The 25,014-nt window shown below is 43.2% G+C and overlaps 1 protein-coding gene across 4 annotated transcripts in view; it reads right to left on the bottom strand.

Moving 5' to 3' along the window:
• Positions 1–25,014, bottom strand: part of KCNAB1 (potassium voltage-gated channel subfamily A member regulatory beta subunit 1) — a 239,582-nt gene that overhangs the window by 81,238 nt on the left and 133,330 nt on the right. For all 4 annotated transcript variants that reach the window (XM_029911140.1, XM_029911141.1, XM_029911142.1 and 1 more), the window contains exon 2: positions 3,441–3,484. In XM_029911140.1, coding sequence (XP_029767000.1) covers positions 3,441–3,484 — 44 coding nt within the window. The remainder of the gene's footprint in view (positions 1–3,440; positions 3,485–25,014) is intronic.

Below are 25,014 nucleotides of genomic sequence, written 5' to 3'. Positions count from 1 at the left end.
GTCATTATGAGGGATTTTTCACATTTCCCTTTATTTTAAATCTAAACTATAGATTTCAGAGCACTTTGCAAATCTGAGCTACTGATCACAGCACCCCTCTGAGATATGTAAGTACCATTTTGTAGGTGGCACGCCAAGACAAAGAGGTTGTATTTTTCTCTCTCACCGCAGAGCCAGTCTGCTGCTTTAGCTACTAGAAATACTCTATCACTGACAACAAGTCCTGCCCCAAAACATTAAAACTCCCACTGAATCTTCAAGGTTACTGCATAAGGTAGCCATAAATATCTGTGTATGCCAAGGACTTAATAAGGATGTGACTAGCCCATCTCCTGACATGTTCATTTTGCAGAGTACTGACAGTGTTGTGACACACAAGCCAGGCTGTTTGGTGTTATTGATCTACATCACCATAGCAAGAATCAGCATTTTTACTGATGCCCCACAAAACTGATACTGTTCTGTTTAGTCCTGTTGACCCATCATTTCCAAGGACAGTTCACTGAATGCCACCAACTTTCCTAATGGCGTTGTTTAGTGATAGACCAGGGTGCAGGGTTTGTTATATGTATTGCACACTGTCTAGCCAGCAACTAAATTGGTTGGAAATATTCTGATGGAATGTTTGGGATATTTTTGGTTGGAAAATGCTGATGTGTCCAAAGCAAAACAGCCGTCGACTGCATTGAAAATTCATTTACAAAACACAGACCTGAGCATTCTGATAAAACTGTAATGCAACATGCTGATTTTCCATTTCAAAATTACTTTTCATTTCAATTTTTAAACATTTTACATTTACAATAGAAAATAAAGTCAAAATCTAAATGAAACAGTTTGATCAAGCCAAATAAAATTTTACTTGTTTTTTGTTTTGCTTTGTTGTTTTCATTCCATTCTGAGATGTTTTTTTTTTTTTAAACAACAGAATTTACCACAAGACAGAAAATCTGGTTCCCAAATGGCTCTCCCAGCAACCCTCAAACAGGCCCAATCTCCTTCACCACAACATCCAGCGTATCCCGCAAGCAGCTACAGTAGATAGTTGAGTAGAGATGCAACAGACTAAGCAGTGCAACAGGACATAGAAAGGCCAATCACCCTGGCCTCTCTTCTGAGGTCACAAAGAGCCCTGGCTGCAGCAGGACTGTTGTGGTTCTGCTATATGGAAAGATGTGCATTATAATGGAGAGAGGCAGGGAGGGGAATTTATTTGAGGTCGGGCAGGAGGCTGAATCTCTCACTAGCCACAGAGTTCTGCATTGTGATGGCCTCACTGTGCATAGCCACAGAGAGGGTTTTGGATACAGGTAAAGACGGGGGCTCCATAATTACAGAAATTGTCTGGCTATGATCTACTGCAGGGGTCAGCAACCTTTCAGAAGTGCTGTGCCAAGTCTTCATTTATTCACTCTAATTTAAGGTTTCACGTGCCAGTAATACATTTTAACGTTTTTAGAAGGTCTCTTTCTGTACGTCTATAATATATAACTAAACTATTGTTGTATGTAAAGTAAATAAGGTTTTTAAAATGTTTAAGAAGCTTCATTTAAAATTAAATTAAAATGCAGAGCCCCCCGGACCGGTGGCCAGAACCCAGGCAGTGTGAGTGCCACTGAAAATCAGCTTGCGTGCTGCCTTTGGCACGCGTGCCATAGGTTGCCTACCCCTGATCTACTGTGTAAATGGGATTGCAATCTGAATACAAGCTACTGGAGCTCTGGGGTTGCAGTACAGGCCACAGAGTAATTTTATTACCACTCAGAGGCTTTGAAGATTGGGCTGAAGATTCCCTTCTGGGCACAGACCATGATAGTAATTAGCATCAGGCACAGCTTGGAAATGATATAAATAATTACATGCAAAAAAAGACCCCAAGCAACCCAGGTTAAAAAATGTTAAGGTTGCAAGGTCAAGCACTCTAATTTAGTAAATACCAGAATTAAGGTTGAAATGAAGATCACAGAAACAAGTAGGTTTTCATTCATATGTTCCCTCACTTGAGGAATATGGTTTGAAATGCTGTTATGACATATATTCATATCATGCTGGGAAGGGAAAGAACGTAATGAGTGACAATCATTGTATGGGAAGGGGCTATACAGAGCTTTCATCTCTCTCTCTCACACACACACACACACTCTTAAATTATGTGCCTACATTATTTTGTTATAAATCATTCATCCACGTTACTGCATTTTAACACCTTTTTTCACCTTTGACCAACATCATAGCAGAGCTGGATTTCTAGGGAATCACATTTAATGCTTCATTCAACACACCTCTAGCAAAAATTGAGCACAAGCTCATGTGCTCTCTCTGTGCTGTCTTCCTCACTTCTTCCAGATATCTAGTACTTCAGTTTCTCACCACAGAACTGTACTTGCAGCTAGAAAAATGAATATGAACTTCTTAACTAACCTGGATCCTAATTTTTTTTTTCCTGCAGAATATTAGGATGAAATCCTGCTGGCATTATTCACATGAGCAGTCTCACTGAAGTCAAAGATATTATTTGCAAGACTCAAGACATTAGGATTTGTCCAAAACATTGTACATGTTCTCATTGATGAGTTTTAGTTTAAGGGATAAAATATTCAAGATAGCGTGTGGGGAATTAGCCTTTGTCATTATCGTACCTACAGGACCAGAATGTGCATAATACTTCTTGATTAATTAACAACTTTGTGTTTTTTTCATTTTTCAAATCAGATGTAATATAAATGTAACTAAACATACATTTTGCAAGACTAAATAAAGGCGCAAATACACACAGACATTGTATCTAAAAATCCAGTGCCTCAGTTTCCCCATCTGTAAAATGGGATTAATGATAACTCCTTTGTGAGGTCTCTGAAGATGACCCATGGTGGTAGTGATTACATACATATTACATGTAATATAAAAACATATTGGGCTAGAGCCTCAGCAGATATAAATAGGTACAGCTCTATTTTGAGATCTATGGATGAAAAATGATATAAAAAATTTATATTTATTGTGGGCCAGATCCCAAGGTGCTGTTGAAGTCAATTTATATCAACCGAGGATCTCTCCTAATATGTTATATTATATGTAATCACTACCACGAGTCATATGCAGAGATTGAAACCTTGGACCTTCAGCACCAAAAGAACAGATTTCTACTGCTTGACCTACAAGAGTAACTCCATTAACTGAAAGCTATATTAGGCTCATCTTCTCGGTGAGCCAGCCACCAGAGAAGGGGCACATCACACTTAGTGAGTGTGTTACAACCTCCTCCTGTCAGGGGAAGCTCATCTCAAATGTTTAAGGTCCACAGGAATTCATATTCTCATGCAAGAGTCACTCTGTAAACACTTCTAAATGTAGGTTCAAATTTTGCCCTGGCATAATTGGGCATAACTCCAACTGAAGTCAAGCTGGAATACTATATATAATAATTTAAACCTACTCACCAAGGCCCAGGCATGAAACTCTTAGTCCAGATTTCCCAAGATTTCTAGAACAAACAAGAAAATGATTTGAAGAGAGTAGTATCAGATCCCATCGGAACACACAATATTTCAAGAAGGAAAATAGCAGATTGAGAATACTGATATCTAGTTTTGTTTAAACAAATTGCTTTCCAGCAGAAAGGCTATGTTCTCACCTCGAACATCAATTCATGCCCCCATAAAAATAAAACTAAATTCTTGGCTGGGATAATATTAGAAATGTGGTCATTTTGGAACGGGGAGTCTTCTGCCCAGGTGGATTTAGACTTGTTTGTAAAACAGCTTACCAGATGGATGATGAAGTGTGTGAAACTATTTTAACTTCCCACTACTGCTTTACATTGAAAGTTGTTTTTTTCCTATTCTATCCATGTTAGTGTTGCTGAAATGGAGCAAAAACAGTGGTTTGGTTAATGACAGCTGTACTGTGACCCCTAAAGCTCTCCCACGGTATCTTCTCTCTCTCAATTTAAAGATGGTACAAATTATAATTTAGAGCAGGTATTAGTTAACAAAGTTTAATATAACACTATGCCAAAAATTTTAAACTTGGGTGCCCTACAGATAGGTTCAAGTGAAAGTCAGAAGGAACTTTGGGGATAAGCTCGGGGTACAATCTCGGGTCTACTTTGTCTCTGTGGAAGATCATATAAGGCAGGTCCGCCATAAGGGCCCTGAGCTTACTCACCTTCTGGCCGAAGGTGATAGCCTGTTGTGGCCACCATGGTGCTATTAAGATCCCTGTTGCCTTATCCAACTTGATCTTTCAAAGCAGGGGTGGCCAACCTGAGCCTGAGAAGGAGCCAGAATTTACCAATGGACATTGCCAAAGAGCCACAGTAATACGTCAGCGGCCTCACCGATCAGCTACCCCTCCCCACCCCCACCGCACCCACCGGCAGCCCTGCCACTCAGCGCCTCCCCCTCCCTCCCCGCACCTCCCGATCAGCTGTTTCATGGTGTGCAGGCGGCTCGGGGGCGGGGGGGAGGAGCGAGGGCACGGCAGGCTCAGGGGAGGGGGCAGGGCCTGTGGCAGAATCAGGGGTTGACCAGTGAGCACCCCCTGGCACATTGGAAAGTTGGCGCCTGTAGCTCCAGCCCCAGAGTCGGTGCCTGTACAAGGAGCCGCATATTAACTTCTGAAGAGCCGCATGTGGCTCCGGAGCCACAGGTTGGCCACCCCTGTTTCAGAGGATGTGAAGCAGGAGGGGGATGGGAGGGAAGGCATACAGCAAGAGGTCTGACTATTGCACTAGGAAGTTGTGCCCCTGAGCATTTCAAAAGCAATAAGCAGGGCACTTCCCATTTCCTTGGGTTGCAAAGAGGTTCCAGAAGGGAAATCCCCACTGACAAAATATCCACTGGATCACTGATGAGTGGAGCTCCCACTCATAATCCCCATTATAACGCCTGTTGAGGCTGCCCGCTAGGGAGTTAATTACCCCTTGTAGGCGCACTGCAGAGAGGATTATCTGATGCTGGATGCACCACTTCCAGAGCTGGATCACTTCCCTGCGGTGTGGGGGCAGACCTCACTCTCCCCCTGTGTGTTTATATAATGAACAGTGGTCATACTGTCCAGCTTGACCTGGACATGAGTGGACCGCATGAAAGGCTGGAATCTCTTGCACACTTTGTGAGCTGTCCAAAGCTCGAGAATGGAAGGTGCTGGTGCTGGCTCTGGCCAACGAGGCAAAGACTGGAGGGAGGGTCCCAGATCAGACAGGTGCCTCATGGAGAGCTCCATTAGATGCCCATGCAGTCTAAACTCCAGAGACTGGCCAGTGTGAGGGGGGAAGGAGCAGTAGATCTCAAGTTTCAATGGAATGTGTGATTCCCTGACGCAATACAGGCAGCTTCCTCTGTGGATCACTCACCAGGAAGACCCAAGGGGAGGCCAGGCAGGACTGGAAGCCTAGGATCTGAAGCATTTTAAATGACCCAAATGGTGGGAGAGCAACAGGTGGGGACTCCCTCAATCCCCGCCAACTAGCTGTAAGCAAACTACTATCTACTAAAACGAATAAACTGATTACAATATGCTACGGGTAGAAGAGCTAAAGCTGGAAGCTACGGACACAAGAGTTCCATCCCAGACTGGGAGTGCTAGAAAGCAACATGAGGGGTGGTCAGTCCAGGCCACCCCTTCTGCCCTTGCTTGAGAGCACAAGGAGGCAAAGGGTGCGGGCACAGAGCAATGGACGCTGCTATTGAAAAAGTTCTGGTCCTGGGTACACAGAACACATATGTATCCACTGTAGGACCAGCACTCAAAGAAGAGCCACACTTTTCACAGTGATCACTAACTGTGTGTTCTTCAATTTCTGGGTGCCTGACTTGAGACCCTGCGGTCTCATTTGCAGAAGCAGTGAGCTCTCACAGCTGAAGTCAATGGGAGCTGTGCTTTGAATATATAAAGTGCTGTATAATGCTAAATACTCTCAAAAATCAGATCCTAAGTGTCTGTAATTGGACACCTAAAGTTAGTGGACACTTTTGATCTTAATCTCCATGCCTCGGCTCTGCATCTGTAAAATGGGGATAATACAACCCTCTCATCTACCAGGGATATTGTGAAAATAAATTAATTAATGATTGTAAAGCATAGAGCTGATTGAAAACTTTCTGAAAGAGTTTTCTGTGGGAAAATGCTGATTCAATAGCATTGATATCTTCCTCAGGATTTTTTCCGAAATGGAAAATATTTCATATAGAGAGAATTTCTGTTTTCAGACAGCTCTAGTGAAGCACTTCAGTATTATACTGATGAGCAGCACTGAAAAGCACATGAAGAAATTAATAATTCTGTATTCAGAATAGGGTTTGAATAGAGTGCAGTAAATAAGGCATTGGCCACACATTGAACAATGAGGAGAAAACAAAATAGTGAATAACTGCTCATTAAGGCTACATCTACACTTACGATGGCATATAGAGAACATATGCTACATGCCCCCCAAGCAGGGGTATAAATAGCAGTGTAGATGGTGAGGCACTGCTTAGGCGAGTAAAGACATGCCTGAACCCTGTAGGTATGTACCCTACATGGCTCTTTACATGCCCAAGCAGTGCCTTCTCCATCTACACTACTATTTTTAGCAGTGTAGCATTCGACTGCCTGCCCACTGCCGGAGCCTTTCCCTGCTCAGGCAGCGGGAGGCAGCAGGGAAAGATTCCAGCAGTAGGGAAAGGCTCTAATGGAGGGAGGTGGACGAGAAAGGGCTCTGGCAGCTTCTCCACTGCCTCCTCCCTGACAGTAGGGTGACCAGATGTCCCAATTTTATAGGGACAGTCCCGATTTTTGGGTCTTTTTCTTATATAGGCTCCTATTATCCCCCACCCCGTCCCGTTTTTTCACATTTTCTGTCTGGTCACCCTACCTGACAGAGCCTTTCACTGCCGCGTGTAGGTACACACTGTACCGTGGATGCAGCCTGCTTTTCCCTGGGCATGTAGCTACATGTATCCTACACACCACCACCAATGCAGACAAGACTTAAGTAAGCATAAACCATCCTGCGCACTGAATGAGGCAGGAGTCCTCCTGTGGGAAAAACAGTATGCGATCATGTAATTAAAGATTGTTAATGCATGCATACCAGAAGGTCGAATTAAAGTTTTGCAGGCAACCATAATTTTGGCATTTCCTAACTTCTGAGTTTGACTACCAACCTTAATCATGTTCTTTTAACACAGACATGTATATATAAATTACACATAAAAACCTGTGTCTATAATCACATAAGGAAATATGTATTAGTACATAAGAAACATTGTATTATTAAAATGATGACATGTCACATTGCTTAAGTCTGACAAATTGCACATCTAGTATCTCTAATCTTTCATACCCAGAACATCGTTTTGAGAAATTATATTTTGTAGTGGGAATAAAAATGGCTATATTTAGATCTGTGTAACATTTAATATTCTGTGTGATTCTGAATTACACATCCATGTTTCTTGTGATTTCAGTATCATTTAGTATTCATTGTAGTAACACTGATTAATGTATTTGCATTACTCATAACCGAGTGTCTTCATTTTTCATATTCACCTTCACACTTGTCAAAATATCCATATCCATAACAATTAAAGTAAACTACATGATCAATAGAGGATTGTGTCACAAGAAATCAAAACAAGTATACTTATTCAACTATCCAATAAAGCCCAGATTTTGAAGAGCAATGGAAGAGTGCAGTTTTATCTGTAGTAGGGTGTGGGTTTACACACAGTGAGATGACATACTAGAAAGACAATAACCTTAACAGGACTGTAGACAAGAAAATTATCTGTGAGGCCAAGAAATATGCCACATTAAACCCTTACCCTGATTTGAAACGATCAGCATAGCCCACAACACCCTTTTAATTATACCCTCCTGTGTTAATCTGTAAATTCTGAACTGTATCCATGGTTGTTGTTTTTTTGGTTGCCAAGGTTAAGGTATAATTTTGTTAACCATGTACCTATCTTTTACTCAAGAGCCCTTCAAGAGCTGAAGCCTTTGAACAATGACTGAGTTATGCAGCTGTTAGTGAGCTATTTAAAGTAAAACAGGCTGAACAGCCTCCTCACTTGCTTACGGCAAAGTTTAGTTTCTATGGGTCAAAGCCTCAAGTCTATACTCGGGCCCTGGTCACTGCTTTCTTCAGGAAACTCCATGTGTGTACAGCTATGCATGTGTGGGGGATCACCTCCAAATTATTTGACTGGGATTGCAGGCTTTGCTCTGTTGTAGAAGAAGCAAGAGGGTCAGCCCCACCCCAGACCCTCTACAAGACCCACATGGAATGAATGGTTGGCATGAGGAAGAGTGTTTGGAGTGAAGAGAAAAAGATAATGAGCATAAACACTATCAAAGCAGTTCTGTTGCTCAAGTGAATATTAGTGACACTTGTTCAGTGCTGGAAAAACTCCTGCACTTCAATAAAAATGCATGTGTCGCTGCTGAGAACTAACAGGAGTGACACCAGCACATGTCAAAAAATGGTACTGTCATCTTTTGTAGGAGCATTTTTTGACTCTAAAAAGGTTGCCAAAAAAGTGTCCTGGAAATAAGGTCACCTTAATTTTGGCAAAAAGTTTGTCACCAACTACGTAAGAGTTATTGGACAGCATGATGGAAACTCCTCCTTTCCTCTCTTAGGAACAACTCAAAGGTACTGATCCTGCAAATCCTTTTTCAGGTAAGTAAGCAGGGTTAGGGCCCTCATTTTGCATCATTTAGGCTGGGGAAAAGATAGAAACTGTAGGGCTAAGAATGATCGTATGTTTACAAATACTTTATTTCAAAACAAACTGTACATGGCAAAAGTCTTTTTTTATTTTCTTTAGTATCTAGACCGGAATGCTTGTTATCTTAAAAATGAAGGATGGAAGTTTTATAGCTTGATGAGTTTCACCGACTGATGACAGTGACTTTCATTTAAAACTCAGCACCTTGGAAGACAAGGCAACACTGCCAAGTATGCACAGGGTTGCCAGGTGTTTGGTCGGCGGCGCAGCAGGGCTAAGGCAGGCTCCCTGCCTGCCGTGGCTCTGCGTGGCTCCCGGAAGCAGCGGCATGTCCCCCCTCCAGCTCCTATGCGTAGGGGCAGCTAGGGAGTTCCGCATGCTGCCCCCACCCCAAGCGCCGGTTCCGCAGCTCCCATTGGCCAGGAACGGTAGCCAATGGGAACTACGGGGGCAGTGCCTGTGGACGGGGCCATGCGTCCGCATAGCAGTCAGAGAGGGGACATGACGCTGCTTCTGGGAGCTGTTTGAGGTAAGTGCCACCCGGAGCCTGCACCCCTGACCCCCTGCCATGCCCCAACCCCCTGCCCTGGCCCTGATCCCCCTCCTGCACCCCAAACCCCTGATTCCCAGCCCCACACCAGAGCCCTCACCCCTACCCCATGCCCCAACCCCTTGCCCCAGCCCTGATTCCCCCCCCCCACGCTCTGAACCCTCAGCCCCAGCCCGGAGCTCCCTCCCGCACCCTGAACCCCTAATTTCTGGCCCCACCCTGGAACCTGCACCCCCTGGAGCATCTTCCTACACCCCAAAACTGCTCATCCCCAGCCCCACTCCAGAGTCGGCACCCCCAGATGGAGCCCTCTCACCCCCCCACCCCAACCACCTGCCCAGCCCTGATCCCCCTCCTCCCCTCCAAACCCTCAGCCCCAGCCCAGAGCCCCCTCCTGCACCCCAACTGCTCCACCCCAGAGTCTGCACCCCCAGCCAGAGCCCTTAACCCCCCCCACACACACCAACCACCTATCCCAGCCCGTACCCTCTCCCACACCCCTCATCCCCAACCCCACCCCAGAGTCTGCACCCCCAGCCAGAGCCCTCAACCCCGCCCCCCCCCCCACACCAACCACCTATCCCAGCCCAGAGCTCCTCATTTCTGGCCTCACCCTGGAAACCGCACCTCCAGTCCACAGCCCATACCACCTCCTGCATCCCAACCCACTGCCCCAGCCTGGAGCCCCCTCCTGAACTTCAAACCCCTCAGCCCCAGCCCAGAGCCCCCTCTTTCACCCCAAATCCCTCATTTTTGGCCCCACCCCCAAGCCCACACCCCCAGCTGGAGCCCAGTGCCGCAACCCAACCCCCTGAGCCAGCCGGCTGAAAATGAGTGAGTGAGGGAGGGTGGGGAGAGTGAGTGCAGGGCCAGCGCAACCCATTAGGCGACCTAGGTGGTCGCCTAGACGCTAACATTTGGGGGACGGCGACCACGGCGGCCGGATCTTCAGCCGCCCCAGTTGTCGGCGGTATTTCGGGGGCGGGACCTTCGGCCACCTCTGTCGGGGGCGGTATTTCGGGGGCGGGACCTTCCGCCGCCTAGGGCGGCAAAAAAGCTGACGGTGCTCCTGAGTGAGTGACAGAGGGAAGGGGGGTTGGAGTGAGTGGGGCAGGTCCTCAGAGAAGGGGTGGGGCAGGGCAAGGGTGTTCACATTTGTGCAAGTAGAAAGTTGGCAACCCTAAACACAGTGAGGTCCGTTATTATCCTTTATAGCACTGACTCATGCAGTTTTCAAAAGCAAAATACAAAAATAACGGTCCTAGTGATCACTCTGATTTTGTTTTACCTTGACCAGGGCTCAAAAATTGCAACTCCAAGGGCTGCATCGGTGGGTTGCCGGGAGCCCAAGGTATGGAGCCAAGTTGGAATATCTATTTACGCATAATAGTTGCCATTAAAAATCCTGCATTGCAAACTATTAGCACACAAACTCAGGCCTCTTCACTTCCGGAGAGAGGACAGCTCTGGAAGAGATTTCAGTGTGCTGCAGGCCAGAGTTTGAGAGCTGCTAGTGTACATGAATTCTCCAATTTAGAAAACTTCTAAAGGATAGAAGATTTGTATTTGCACTAATTTTCTAGATTAGGAGGCTGCACGCCACCAGGAAGAAGCTACCCAGGGATTTTACCCTCTTGGAGCATAGAGGAAACACACAGATCACCAGTGGAACAGCGAACAAACATGGCCCTCCAGCAGGTTGAAGGAAGTAGTACTGCAGGAAGAGGACCAGAATGAGGAGACATAGGCATAAATAAATTAAGAGGGACTGTTGAAGACCTTAAAGGAGGTTTGGGACTATTTTGCAGTGAACAGAGGGAAATATTTATTTCTTCTCACTTGTACTGAGGTGATATCACAAATATATCTAAAGCCATCTGGTCTTGAGATGGCAGAGTTGTCCTTTCATCAAATCACTACAGGCCTTCCCAACACAGGGGAAGCCAGAGATTTAAGAACAGAGGTTTATTGGACAGTCACCATGAAAAAAGAGAGGAAAGAAACCTAGAGGGGTAGGATAATTGAGATAAACTTTGTACATACAGTAATGTAACTGAGATTTTCATCTGCAATTAGAATAGATTTTTTAAGTGGATTAAAACCCAAAGGAAAAAGGAAACAAATGTGGTCTTTCCATTCATGCCCTGTGAAAAATTTAAGAAACCGAAACCAGGAAACAAACTGGGTGCTCTTCTTTTACTGAGTGGCAGACTAGGCCTTCACAACCCCACCTTGTTTTGTTACTTCTTACTGGACATCTATGAGATTTGATCTTGGAATTAACTCCCTGCCTAATGATATCCAGGTAGGGCCGTTCCCTTTTATTTGTAATTCACCAGAACATTCTGTATTGTTGCCATTTGTTTTGGCAGCAAATCCATTCTGTGTTTTGCTTGTCAATGAACATAATTTATTTCTTTCTTTAATTGGCATTTTCATGACTAGATAAGTGGAGCACTGCCTAACCTGGTCTTCTGCCAATAGTTACCACAAAGATGTCCCATGTGCACTGATATGTTGGATAGACAGAATCGCCACTTTGGACATCTCACTTCAGAAACTACTCAGCTGCAACCAATCAAGATAATCCGACATTGCAACATACCTGACACTGCATCTAGGGATTAGTCAATGAATTAAGTACATAACCTGTCAGAGGGCAATCAAACAATCTTGGCACTCAACAAAAGCATCCTGATGGTTATAACTGTGCATTATCTTGCTAGACAGTGGATTCTGTATCTTCTCAGCAGAAAGTCACCTTTCCAGACAGAATTGAGAGTACGATAAGGAAGTTTGTTGTTCCTGGAATTGGATGGGAGATGATTTTGGGGGAAATCATGGGGAAAGGAAAATACCACTTGTGACGAAGTGGGGGATTTTCTTGTTTTTTCTTGTTTTCGGTGGGGTTTCAATGGTTTGCATGCGGAGGGGGTGGGACTCAGTTTCCCTGGGTGTTACTGGTTTAACGAGGTGAGGGGAGAGGGAGTTTGTTGTTACAGAGGACCGGAGAGGGAACTTGGGACCCCAGCCAATGGCCTGAAGGATGGATACCCCAGCGACCGGTGACCTGAGACCCCGACCCGGAGACCCAGCTCAGGAGTTGCAGCTGGTTCTGGCCAGTGGGAGAACAATGGGCTGCAGAGTGAGGACCCAGTGACCTAATCAGCCGGTTCCAGCCAGAGGACAGAAGCGAGGAGAGGAGGCCCCAGTTTACAACCCTGTTTACCTGGGGAGAAGACAATGGACAGAGGCGGGGTTTGGGGCCGGGGATCTCAGATGCCCAGCTGGGAAGCAGGGGGGCTCGGGGCTGGAGACGGGGAGCAGGCAGAGCCCACCTGGATGCAGAGAGACTGGGATGTGCTGGGCTCAGGGAGGCCAGGCCTGAGGACCTGAGAGTTTCCTGTGCTGTGTTCAACTCTCAATAAACCCTCCTGTTTTATGCCGGCTGGGAGTCACTCCGGTCTAGAGAACAGGGTTGCATCAAACCCTTCGGGGGTGGAGGCCCGGGGGGTCCAGAGCAAGTGTACTCCCTGAGGGGGCCCACGGCGAGAGACAGACGTGCTAAGGCTCAGAGAGGTGCGGCTCCAGGAGGTGGTGGGGCCTGACCCCGAGAGAGAGTGGACCCCTGAGAAGGGCTGTCTCACTGAAAGGGGCTCCCCCCATGGACCGCACGGGGCCACAAGTGGGCACGATCTGTGAGTCCGTGACACCACTATGCGGCCCAGAGCCCACATTTTTTTCCACAAAGAGACTTTGAAAATCTTTCATCTCCTTTATTTGTATTTTTTCTTTTGTCACTACTTGTTTTAGGTGAGGACCAAGTTTAAATGTAATTTATCATGCGCTGGGTTAATTTAACACTGTAATTACCCATAGCTCACTAGGAACCAAACAATCCTTGCTTGACTGAGATCTACTTACGTAATACCAAATCTTCTAGCTTCTTGAGTCTTAGTTCTACCTCCTTCTATCTGACTACATAGTTGTACTAAACTCATGCAACAATCACCGATTAACAAGTGATGTGCATCTTTCTGCATACACTTGTTAGCTTAATTTCTTTTTATGTCTTACGTGAACCTCTGAAAAATAAGGAGTTATTTAAGTTGGAAACACTGTAGTATAACAATACAAGAGATTTTAATATGAGAGTTCAGAGTCTAAAGTGATAACACTGTATTAAGTAACAGAGGGGTAGCCGTGTTAGTCTGGATCTGTAAAAAGTGACAGAGTCCTGTGGCACCTTATAGACTAACAGACATATTGGAGCATAAGCTTTCATGGGTGAATACCCACTTCGTCAGATGCAGTGGGTATTCACCCACGAAAGCTTATGCTTCAATATGTCTGTTAGTCTATAAGGTGCCACAGGACTCTTTGTCGCTTAACACTGTATTAGTTAATGGATAAGACAAGTTGCTGGTTTTTAAGTAAAAAGGCCTACCACAAAAATGTTTCCTTTTTTCCTAAAAAAATGTGGAATTTTCCTTCAAAGTTACATTGGATTTGAAGTCCTAACCTACAATATCCAGTCCTGGACCAGTGACAGGTTTAAGGTCTCATATCTTGCAACCTCCTTCCCTTACCCCCTCCCCTTCAAACTTTTGTTCAGTGTTATCTGCTGCTGTGTTCAGTATAATTCAGATTGTAAGGTTCTCAGGGTAGGACCCTGTCATTTTGGGCCTGATCAGATATTTTTCTGTAAAACCTAATGTACACTTATGATGCTGTAAAAACAACAGGCAATTATTAGAGTTAGGGGGGGAAACAGTTTTCCTATTGTCCAAGAGTTTGAGATTTAAATTTTTTCCCATCCCAAAAAGTGGAAATCTCAATGTTTTGTCACAAACCAATCCAAATGGAGTCAATAGAAACATTTTATTTCAGTAATTTCAAAATATTTCATTTAGATTGTGACCTTAACTTATTTAATTTAAAAAATGTCATTATGAATCAAAAAATGAAAATTCCATTTAGATAATGTCAAAATGGGACATTTCAACAATTTGGGATCTTTTTTCAAAAACATTTTTGAATCAGGAGATTCATCAAAACCAACCCTTTCATGTGAACTCTTTCAGTTTTGATGAATAAGCACTTTTCAACAACAACAACAAAAAGTTCATTTATAAATTCCTGACCAGCTCTAGTAATTATATCCACAACTTGACACGATTTAATGTACCCCATTGGAGAGCTTGGATTCATACCTGTCAAAGTAATGCAGCATCAATTTCTGACCTGATAGAGTGCATGATGCTGGACCTAATAATTATAAACCCTGATTTACAAAAACATGATTTAAGAGTTCTTAAAATTGTACTAGCACTAACTTTTCTGTCACTCAGTGGCTTGTATATCACCAAGGCAACCAAGCTTTCTAAGCAGAGGATGCAAAAAATAATATTAACTAATAATATTTAAACTATTTTTCTCTAAAATATGCTACTTAGAAAAAAACGTTTGGTGTCAGATGGCACAAACATGCACTGCTACGCATGGAGGGCGACCCGCATAATTCACTCATGGCCCCAATGTGTAAGGTCAGACCAAATCCATGCCCATTAAGGCTGGGATGTTTAGAAGAGCCCAAGAGAGTTGGGTGCCTAGCTCCCTTAATGCAAATCCCAGCTTTAAGTTTTATCAGGTGCACGGTCATGGATACTAGATTTATCACACAATCATCCATAAGATACACAGCATATAAATCTTAAGGGGAAAGTTTAAACTGATTGTGATGTGCAGAATGACAGGTAAAGAATAGGAGTATGGAAGCCTGGCTAATAGGGTTTGAAATTGCTGATGGCTGGCTAAGAGAGTATTTACTGAAGCTGTTTCATGAGAAAAAGTTTATCCATGCCTGCTTCAGTTTTCTTCACAGATGAATACATTTCAAGGCCAGAAGGAACACATTAAATCATCAAGTCTGACTTCTGTATATCACAGGGCATAGAATATCACTTAGTTACTCCTACAATGAGTCAAATTACTAGTGTTTGACTAACTCACATCTTCCTGAAAGGCATCCACAGTCTTGATCTGAAGACATCAAGAGATGGAGATCCATCACTTCCCTTGATATTTTGTTACAATGGTTAATCATCCCCCGTTAAAAAAAAAAAAAGTGTGTCCGATTTCTCATACGAACTTTTCTGGCTTCAGCTTCTAGCCATTGTTTCTTGTTATCCCTTTACCTGCTACATTAAAGAGCCCTTTAATACCCAGTATTTTTGTCCTGTGAAGGTACTTGGACACCATAATCAAGTCACCTCTTGAATTTCTTTTGATAAGCTCAGCAGATCAAGCTCTTTAAGTCTCTCAGAGTAAGGCATTTTTTCCAGTCCTTGATCCATTTGTATGGTTCTTCTCTGTATCATCTCCAATTATTTAATATCCTTTTGGACACCAGAACTGGATACAGTATTCCAGTCCCACTAATTCTATATGCAAAGGCTACTGTCCTGTTTATACATCCAAGGATTGCATGAGCCCTTTTTTCCACATCACCACATGGGGATCTTATGTTCAGTTGTTCTGCTTTGAATATTTTTGCTTCATATGCATAAAAGTGGTAAATGAACCAGGGAAGTGAGAAATCCAAGCAGTTAAAAGGTGTCTATCTAAACCATCTAAATATTTACATCATGCCCATCTGAGGTTATTAGGAAGACCTAACTATGTCGTAATGGCATGTAAAATTTCATTTTCTCATTAAGAAGGTTAACTGAAAACAGCTGTGTTAACATCTAGCTAATTTAGTGAAAATTACTGGCCATCCAGCTCAGAGAAATCTTACTGAGAAACATATTTAAAATTCTATCTAAAGTCTCAAATGAATGATCTGTTTGTGAGAAAAAATGATGGCTCTTTGTTTCTTTGACCCATGTTCCAAGGCAGAAAATCTCAGCATAATTTTGTTACTAATAGTTACTGTTATATCTATGGTACTGATTTAGCCCCCATTACTATAATATCTAGTACTTCACAGCCTAATGAATTTATCCTTGCAATACCCCTGTGATGTGTGGAAGTGCTATTATCCCCATTTTACAGATGAGGAACTGAGGCACGGAGAGACAAAGTGACTTACCCAAGGTCACACCAAAAGTCTGACAGAGCAGGGACTTGAACACAGGCCTCTCAAGTCCTATTAGTGCCCCCAGTCACTGGACCATCCTACTGGGTACTCTTAACGCACACAAAAATCCCTAACTTTTTCCATTTAAGACAATTTGCTTAGTTTACCACCTAGATAGATTAATCCCCATCCTCTTAAATATTGCCCCCTTCTAACATAAAAACAAAAACTAAATGTATAGAATGAATGAGCCTTAAGAATTAAAACTTTTTATAGCAACATTAAAAGGTAGTACCTTAAGGAGACACTGTCAACTTAAAAACTATCACACCTGTCTGGAAATGTTTGCCAACTACTGTCATAAGTAACACAAGAGACATTTGTAACAAATATTTCTCTGTATTTTTTCAGCGTATTTCAGTAATTTGACAGCACTTTGTATATAACAGATTACTTCCATAGTTAGTTTTCTCTGTTACATGTGTGGGTCTATCACACAATAAGATAGAGAAAAATCAAGGAAAATACGATTGTATAGCCACGAAAATTGGCAGGTGGACTTGGGGGAAGGTGTAGTATCTGATACTAGTTTTGACTTTTTAAAAAAATTGTTTAGCTTTCCAGTTGACAGTGTCCCTTTAAAGTGAGGATAAAGTATATCCATAGAACATTGAAAGGAAGCCAACATTAAGTGTATGCCTACTGTGTTCAGCCCTTTCCATTCACAAAGGCTTGATCCCGCACTCAATTCCATATGTCCAACCCACACAGAGTCTAGAATTTTGCATATAAAAGGGCAACAGAAGAGACCTTACCGCAACCAGTGATTTTTATAACCTGGTTTGTTATTAACATGGTTCTTTTGTTTTATCTTTTTGTCTATGCACATGCAATATCAACGCCACCACAATGGTGAGAGCGCTATTTAGTAGGTGTCGCATGAACACCGGGGCCGAGTTCTGCCTCAAATGGGCTTCCACGGAAGTCTCTTGGGTACAAATGAAAGCAGGATTGACCCACGAATACATTTTTTTAATGCTAGAGTGGTGGATTTATTTCTAATAAAATATTTAGGACTCAGTGATGGCTTTTACGAGCCAGAGCACCTCTGAAGCAGACACACTTGGAGGCACTGTGCCTTTGAAAGACATTATACCTCTACAGGGCTTGGAGGGAGCCCAAGGAGAAGCATCAACAGCACTTCCCTCCTTGTGACCCCTTGCCAGTACTGCAACCAAATTATAGCCTGTCCTGTAGGACCAAAGGGCTCCCCATGCCTTCTCCCCACACTAGTGCTCCTGTGCAAGGGGAGGAATAGTAGCCCTCAAAATTTGGTATACACTTCCTAACAGATTACAAAATGTGCAGGGAAGTAAAATTTTAGACTTCAACCTCTTAACAATGGCCTTGTAAATAACACGGAAGGGCTGACCTCAAAATGGGAGGAATAGCTCAGTAAGATGCAAAAAAGGAAGAGATACATACGAATTAAAACAGCACTTACAACTACCCTAAGGCAGTGTTTCTCAGCTGGTGGGTTGCAAGCCCTGGGGTGGGGAGGTCACAAAAGACAATCGGGGGTGGGGAGGGCATGAAGTGTTGAAAAAATTATTACAAACTAAAGCAAAAAAAAACCCTCACTGCCCCGCAACCTGCGCATCTTACACTTCAAGGCCAAGTCTTCTCTGTCGACCTCTTGAAACCCAGACACAAATAAATGATAGATTATTAGTGTTATCAGAGATATATTTTTACTCTTATTTTTAGAGTAAATGGAATGGGATTTCAAACATTTTGACCTTGAATGAGGGATTGACAACATGAAAAGAAACATGGTCACTAGGCAAAAGCTAGCTCTCGTCCCCCTTTGGGTTTACAAGCTGATCACCACGTGGCATCAAGAAGGAATTTCCCTCCATGGCATAGGTAATTGGCCAGGTACAGTAGGCACTGGCCACTAAAGCATTTGACAGAAGAGACTGACAGAGAATGGACGAGATGGCCCATTATTCTGTTCTCTTTTGGTAACTGCTTTGTCCCTGGGAGAGTTTAAAGGAAAGGAAAACAATAAACCATCTTAAACCACTAACTCATCTTCCACACACACCCCACCCGCATTTTCCATTCTCCTATATTAAAAAAGATGCCTTTGGGCTAAGGCCTTGACATGAAATGTGTAAGGGAGTTTTTATGACTGCACTGTAAACAACTAAAAATAAATTTACGATGAAAATATTGATGGACCCTGAAGGTAACACAAAACCCATCACTACCTGCTCAAAGTCTAGCACTTAAAAGTTAAAATGCAAATATATTAAAGCTGTCTATGTGGATTAGATACAGAGATATAACATTTGTGGTAGGAGAGATGCATATTGGTCTCAGAGGATTAGAGTTTTGCATTACTGCTTGAAATGTTCCACCCACTACAGCATTTTCTTTAGGAAAGTCAAATTCCAATTTGCCTTACTAAACAGTTTATAGTTATTTTTTAAAATAAATAAAAAGCCACAGTCCTTGTCATGAGATTCTGTACCTTTCAGGGTCAGATTCTGCCTTCACTTACCCATATGCAAAACCAGTGATGTCAGTAATGAGATTGCATGGATATAACTAAGGGAAGAATTTGTCACATAGAGCGCTATCGTTTGGTCATGTGCTTATGGCTCAGAACTGCGAGCCAGCAGATCTATGTTCTCTTCCTGGCTTTGTCAATCTTCCTGTGTGAACTTGGGCAAGTTAATTGGGCCCAAGTTTTCAAAAGTGGCCTATGATTTTAGCTTCCACAATTTTTGCCCACCGAAAGAGAGATTGCAGGTGCAGCTCATCCCTGAACTGTAATAATGCAAACATAAATAGCATAAAGAGACCAACCAGCTCTAGATTTTGCTCAGATTACAGACCAGGGCAATAGAATCCAGAATCTTAAAGGGCTAAATTAACTTCAATGAAGCAAAGCTCAATCACACGCGCAGAGGGTCTGGCTTTGAGAGTTTAATGCCATTCAGTTTGAAGGCTCTGCTAAATATAATCACTAAAATCCCACATATCTGTCTCATGAGGCAGGGCCGGCTCTGGCTTTTTTGCCGCCCCAGGCAAAAAAGCCTCCCGCCACACGCCCCCCCCCACGCGGCAGGGGAGGGCGGCGAGCCCCACCGGGGCTCCGCTCTCCCCGGCGGCCAGAGGCTGCGCCAGGGGGAGGGCGGCGAGCCCTGACGGGGCTCCGCTCTCCCCGGCGGCCAGAGGCTGCGCCGGGGGGAGGGCAGCGAGCCCGCCGCGGCTCCGCTCTCCCCGGCGGCCAGAGAGCCGGGGGAGGGCGGCGAGCCCAGTCACGGCCCCACTCTCGGGCCGGAGCTTCGCGCCGCCCCCCTCCAGGTGCCGCCCCAAGCACCAGCTTGGTGGGCTGGTGCCTGGATCCGGCCCTGTCATGAGGACATACACCTCCCTACCCTTATCTCCATCTATTCAGAACAGTGTTCGGTTAGAAACCTTTCCTTCTCCTACTGCACTAACTGATGGTGTGTTTGCAGGGAACAACAACAACAACAACTGTGGTCCTTTTACATATGGAAATTGTAATAGGGACTCCTTGTTCTATCATCTGAACCTTGGGCAGCCTTGACGTGCAGTCACCTAGTAGCAGTTTCCTGTTCTAACTAGTAGGTAGCACTATTTGAAATCTTATTACCTCTCCAGGGTAGCTTAGAATAGAATGGCAAGTAATTGCTACACTTCTGCTGGGTGATTGTAGGCATATCCAGAGAACAAAGTGCTATCTCTGTCAATGCAGCGTAGTGGGATAGTGGGAAAATAGATGATTTCCAACATTTTATAATTTAATGGTGTTTTTAATCACACCAAGAAATATCCAATTTCCAAATTTCACCTCTTTTTAATCTAAGCCACCTTGCTGCCTTTATTAAAAAAAAAAAAAACCTGACAGCAGTGGAGATACAGCCCCTTACAGCAGCTCACACTTTGTCACCTTGTCTTTTACTTGACCTGCAACACTCGGACATGGGTTTGTCTCTCTGTATATTTAGTTTTTGTTTTTAAGTTGGAACACAGAAGCTGCTTTCTACTCATGAAAATTTCAACTAGCCTTTAGTGAATTCTGAGTCACTTCTTATGACTACCGAAGGAGAAGCCCTGCTTGAATTTCCAGCAATTCTCTTTGCCAGGCACTATTGCTATTCACTTAGCGTACAACCTGCAATGAATAGAATATTTGACAGATTATACACCCACAATAAAGAGGGTTTTGTATGACATCAGCTAACCGTTATCTTAGTGCAAGACCCTTGCTTGCAAAATGAGGTTTTGAAGGTATAGTTCAGTGCCTGCTTGGCAGCTTATACAAACACATCCATAATATTAAATACACAACAGCAACTACAAATTTTAGAAAAATCATTTGTCTGTATATTTAAAAAATAAGCAAACTGCAGGACACACATTTTTCATACAGTAAAACAGTCATGAAAAATGTGACACCCTGAGAATTAATGCACAAATTTAGTCACGAAAGTTGTCCATCGCACACTGCTAAGTCAACCCCTACAAAGGAAGCGGAAAAAAACCCCAAGATCTGCACTGTGGAGCTGGATCATTGGTCAGGAGATGAAATCAGAGATCAGTCTTGTTACGGTCACTGCATGGTGGTAGTAGTGTTCATTTCAGAAGGGCCAAATTAAAGAGGAGAGGATGAAAGGAAAAAGAAGGGATATTTGAAAAACCACCTCTCCTACAGCCTGCATCTTTCTGATCACGGCTGTAACTAATATGCAATGGTAAGCTGGTGCTTATTCACCGTGTGGGCGAGATTCTTAGCAGAACAGTACTGTTGAAGAATTGTGAGGTTTTGCATTCATCCACAGAAGGGATTATGGAGAAAATACAGTCATCTTCATTACAGTTGTCAAGAGTAAAGCAATTTTATCTGCTTAAAGGTAGGGAATGTTGCATGTCATGGTACGTGGAAATAAAGAAGGTAAATTGCTTCAATAGTTCCCACAAACTTTTCAGAATGCTACCATATGAAATATTTAGCAAGCCGCCCCGTGGAAATTACGTACATTGTTTAACAATCCCAGTACCATATAACAATTGTCCACCGCCTTTGAAAGCTGGACCAAACATCATCTTCTGACTGCATGCAAATATTGTACAGTTTCTAGTGCCTCTAAGCATGGAGTTGAATGCTGCTTGGCAGACTTTTTTTTTTTTTTTTTTTTTAAACCATGGACACAAATATCTTGCAGTGAATACTGCAAGATTAGCAGCCAGAAGCCATTCCAAATGTTTTAAATTCTGCCATATGTGTTTGATTATGTCACAGCTGCCTGTTCTAATTAACATGAAAGGAATGTGGACTGAAGTGACTGAGCATAAATATGCCACTGCCACAAGAACAGGACATAGCAAAGTGTATTTAAAATGGGTTCTCAATCCTGGCCTAAAGTTATTTATAAAGTACATAGTTATCGTGTTGGTTATCTTTAGATCAATGCTTTGTCCCAAACAGTGAAGGACCTTGGGACCCTGAATGAAAAAAAATTGACGCAGCAAAACTACCTGCTGAAATAGATGATTTGTTTTTAGTGTGAGAGACTGTAAGAATCCTTCGTGTTTCAGTGCCAATCTCTTAAGAAGCTTAAGTCATAATACTCTCTAGTGAGTTTAGTTACATGGTGGCAAATCAGCCAGTGCCAGTTCAAGTAGATGAGGGCCCCTTTCCTCGGTCCAGGCAGGGCCGGCGCTTCCATTTAGGTGACCTAGGCGGTTGCCTAGAGCACCAGGATTTGGGGGGTCGGCATTTTGCCGCCATTGGCGGCAATTCGGTGGCGGGGGGTCCTTCCGTGCTCCGGGTCTTTGGCGGCAATTCTGCGCCGGGTCCTTCACTCGCTCTGGGACCCGCCGCCGAAGTGCCTCGAAGACCGGGAGTGCGGAAGGACCCCCCCGCCGCAGAATTGCCGACGACGACCGGGAGCGCGGAAGGACCCCTGCCTAGGGTGCCAAAAACCCTGGCGCCGCTCCTGGGTCCAGGGCCCAAGATTTACCATCTGACTTGCCTGCCCTACTGCAGTCTAACCCACCTCTTTTGCCACGTGAAATTGGAAATTCAATACAAAGAGAGATGAAAAGGAGGGGCAAAAAACAACATGTCTGAAACTCATGTGTGTGTTTGTAGAAAGAATTAGGGGAAGAGTGAGACAAGGTGGGTTGTGTGACCCACTCCATCTCTCAGCAGCCAACCCTTCTCCCCAGTGCTTAATTTGTAATGAAAGAGGTGCTGGGGCTCAAGCAATTTTTTGCTTTAATAACTGACGTGGCAAGCCCAGAGGTGCTGGGGCTCAGCCCTAGCAAGTCCTGGCACAAATTAAGCCCTGCTTCTCCCTGGCAAGCGCATTCATAAACAAGATCAAGAAAACCTCAACATAGCCAGTCCTAAAGGTGAAGTCCACATGGGGATTAGCCAGTTTCCTAGAAGGTAACAGAAATGTCTTTTTTTATTTCGGGGGGAGGCTTGGAAGGATTAGAGTCTTATCAGTAAATGTCAGTTAACATATTTCGCCATATATACATAAACCAATGAAAAAATATTTCCATTAATAATCAAAATTTACCGATAGGGAAAGAAAGAAAAATACTGCTTGAGAACCTATTAGCATTTTATTTAAAGATATTTACTTTGTATATTTTGGCATGTGATGTTGACAATTTATGTTTTAATGGCTACAAAGTTTTAACTTTTTAAATCTGCCATTAAATCTACTGTCATTAAATAATTATTGTCTGACTCCTCCCTTGTTGGACCCCTCTTAATTTCCTACAACTGTGAACATTTAAATAAATAAAAATCTGAAAAATTGCTTAAAATAAATATTGATATTATCCGTTGAAATTGTGGGGAAAAAATTGAATTCTGCCAAGCGTGTGTGTGTGTGTGTGTGTGTAAATAAAAACCACATTTTTATTTTATATACCTAAAAAGGATAATAGCAAAACAACTCCATCCATTATATTACCCTTTTGCCCGTGCCTTTAGGATGGGTTCGCCTGTTCTTTGTTATCACTGTGTAATGTGCAAGTATCGGAGTGTTTTGGTATTATCCTGGCATATGTTTGTATTTCTAGTGTCCAGTACCTTTTAGGTATGTGTATTTTTGCAACTTTAGCCCTTTTTTTGCCAGCTTCTGTGAGCAGGGCCTGCCTCTGGCTCACAGCTTAACTTCGCTTTATGTTAGCAAAGTCTTGACCATTACTTTAGTTCAGGCCTTAGGCCTCATACCAGGCCTGTAATACCAAGGGTTTATGTTTCAGGGCCTCATCTTATCACATTATATATATCATAAATTAAATAAAAATACACACACACAGAGTAAGTATTGAGCCCATTTTCCACATAGGTAATCTAAAACAGAGAAGTTAGGTGGCCCAAGGTTACACAGTAAGTCTATCGCAGAGGTGGCAACCCAGATTTCCTCCCCGCCCCCATCCTAGGTTTTAATAATTGGATTTAGTCCTATATTTTTGTCCTTCCTCACTGGAAAGATATATTAGAAACTGAACTCTTTCTGAGAAATCAGAAATCCATCTGCAGCACTTCCACACTGCAGAGAGAGTCTGCAAATATATTGATAGAGTATAAAACTCACGTTGTGTACTTTATTTGTGGGTACCAATAATTAACTTAAAACATTGTACACCATGGATTATAGGTTGGCCCTAGAGAGCCTTAGTTTAGAAATTCTGAACAGGAATCAATTATAAAGGCTCAGTTTTACAGCATAGCCCTGTACAAATAAGACAGTATAACATAAGAGAGTTTGCATTTAAAGATATTATACATTCTCGATCTCCAGCTATTTAAGAATGTCCGGATTTCTGCAGTAAGCAGCTTCGTATCCAGCCTGATGACTGACAGTTAATTATTACATTCATTTCATTCCTGGGCTGTTTCCAAGTTACATTTGAGTAAGAATATCCACAACTCCTACAGCATCTTTTCTTTGTCCAACTTCAAAAATAACAGAATAAAATTGGCCTTTGTACAGTATAAGGGAAGACCAAAAAATTAAGCTTACATCATTCATAATTCTCAGATTTAGGAGCTGAAATATCTTCAGCCCCTTAATCAAATTCCTTCAGTCAGCAAAAGTGTGTCTTGGTATAAATGAGAATGATTTGATTTTCATCTGGGAGATTACAAAAAACAACAACTGGCCCATGTTTAGAATCTTAATTGTCAAGCTAAACTGTGAATGTTGAGAACAGTGGGTGTGAGTTACTGAAGAAATTTGCCAATTTTTTTTGTGGGTACAAAGGAGGATCGCTGGGGAGAAAGGGCGATCTTCATTTAAAGCACTAGGCTAGGAGTCAGGAGAGCTGCCACATACCTCGCGAGTCGCGTGTAATCTTGAGCAAATCCTATTTGCCTGTTCCTGTGGTGGGGACTCTGAGATGATGTTTGCAAAGCATGATGGGATCTTTGGAAGGAATGTGTTCTAGAAGTGCAGAGTATTATTTATTATTCTATTGTTTATGCCACCAATAAGAACCCCTTAGCTTTATTATAGTTTGCAGTTCTGTAGATGTCCTTCATTGGAGAATCTCAAAGCACTTGACAGATGTTACTGAATTAAATCTCTCAGAGGCTCTGA

This window comes from Terrapene carolina, unplaced genomic scaffold (genome assembly GCF_002925995.2).
Source record: "Terrapene carolina triunguis isolate 2854851 unplaced genomic scaffold, T_m_triunguis-2.0 Scaffold88, whole genome shotgun sequence".
Taxonomy (NCBI): Eukaryota; Metazoa; Chordata; order Testudines; family Emydidae; genus Terrapene; species Terrapene triunguis.
This window is presented reverse-complemented; position numbering and strand designations above follow the sequence as displayed.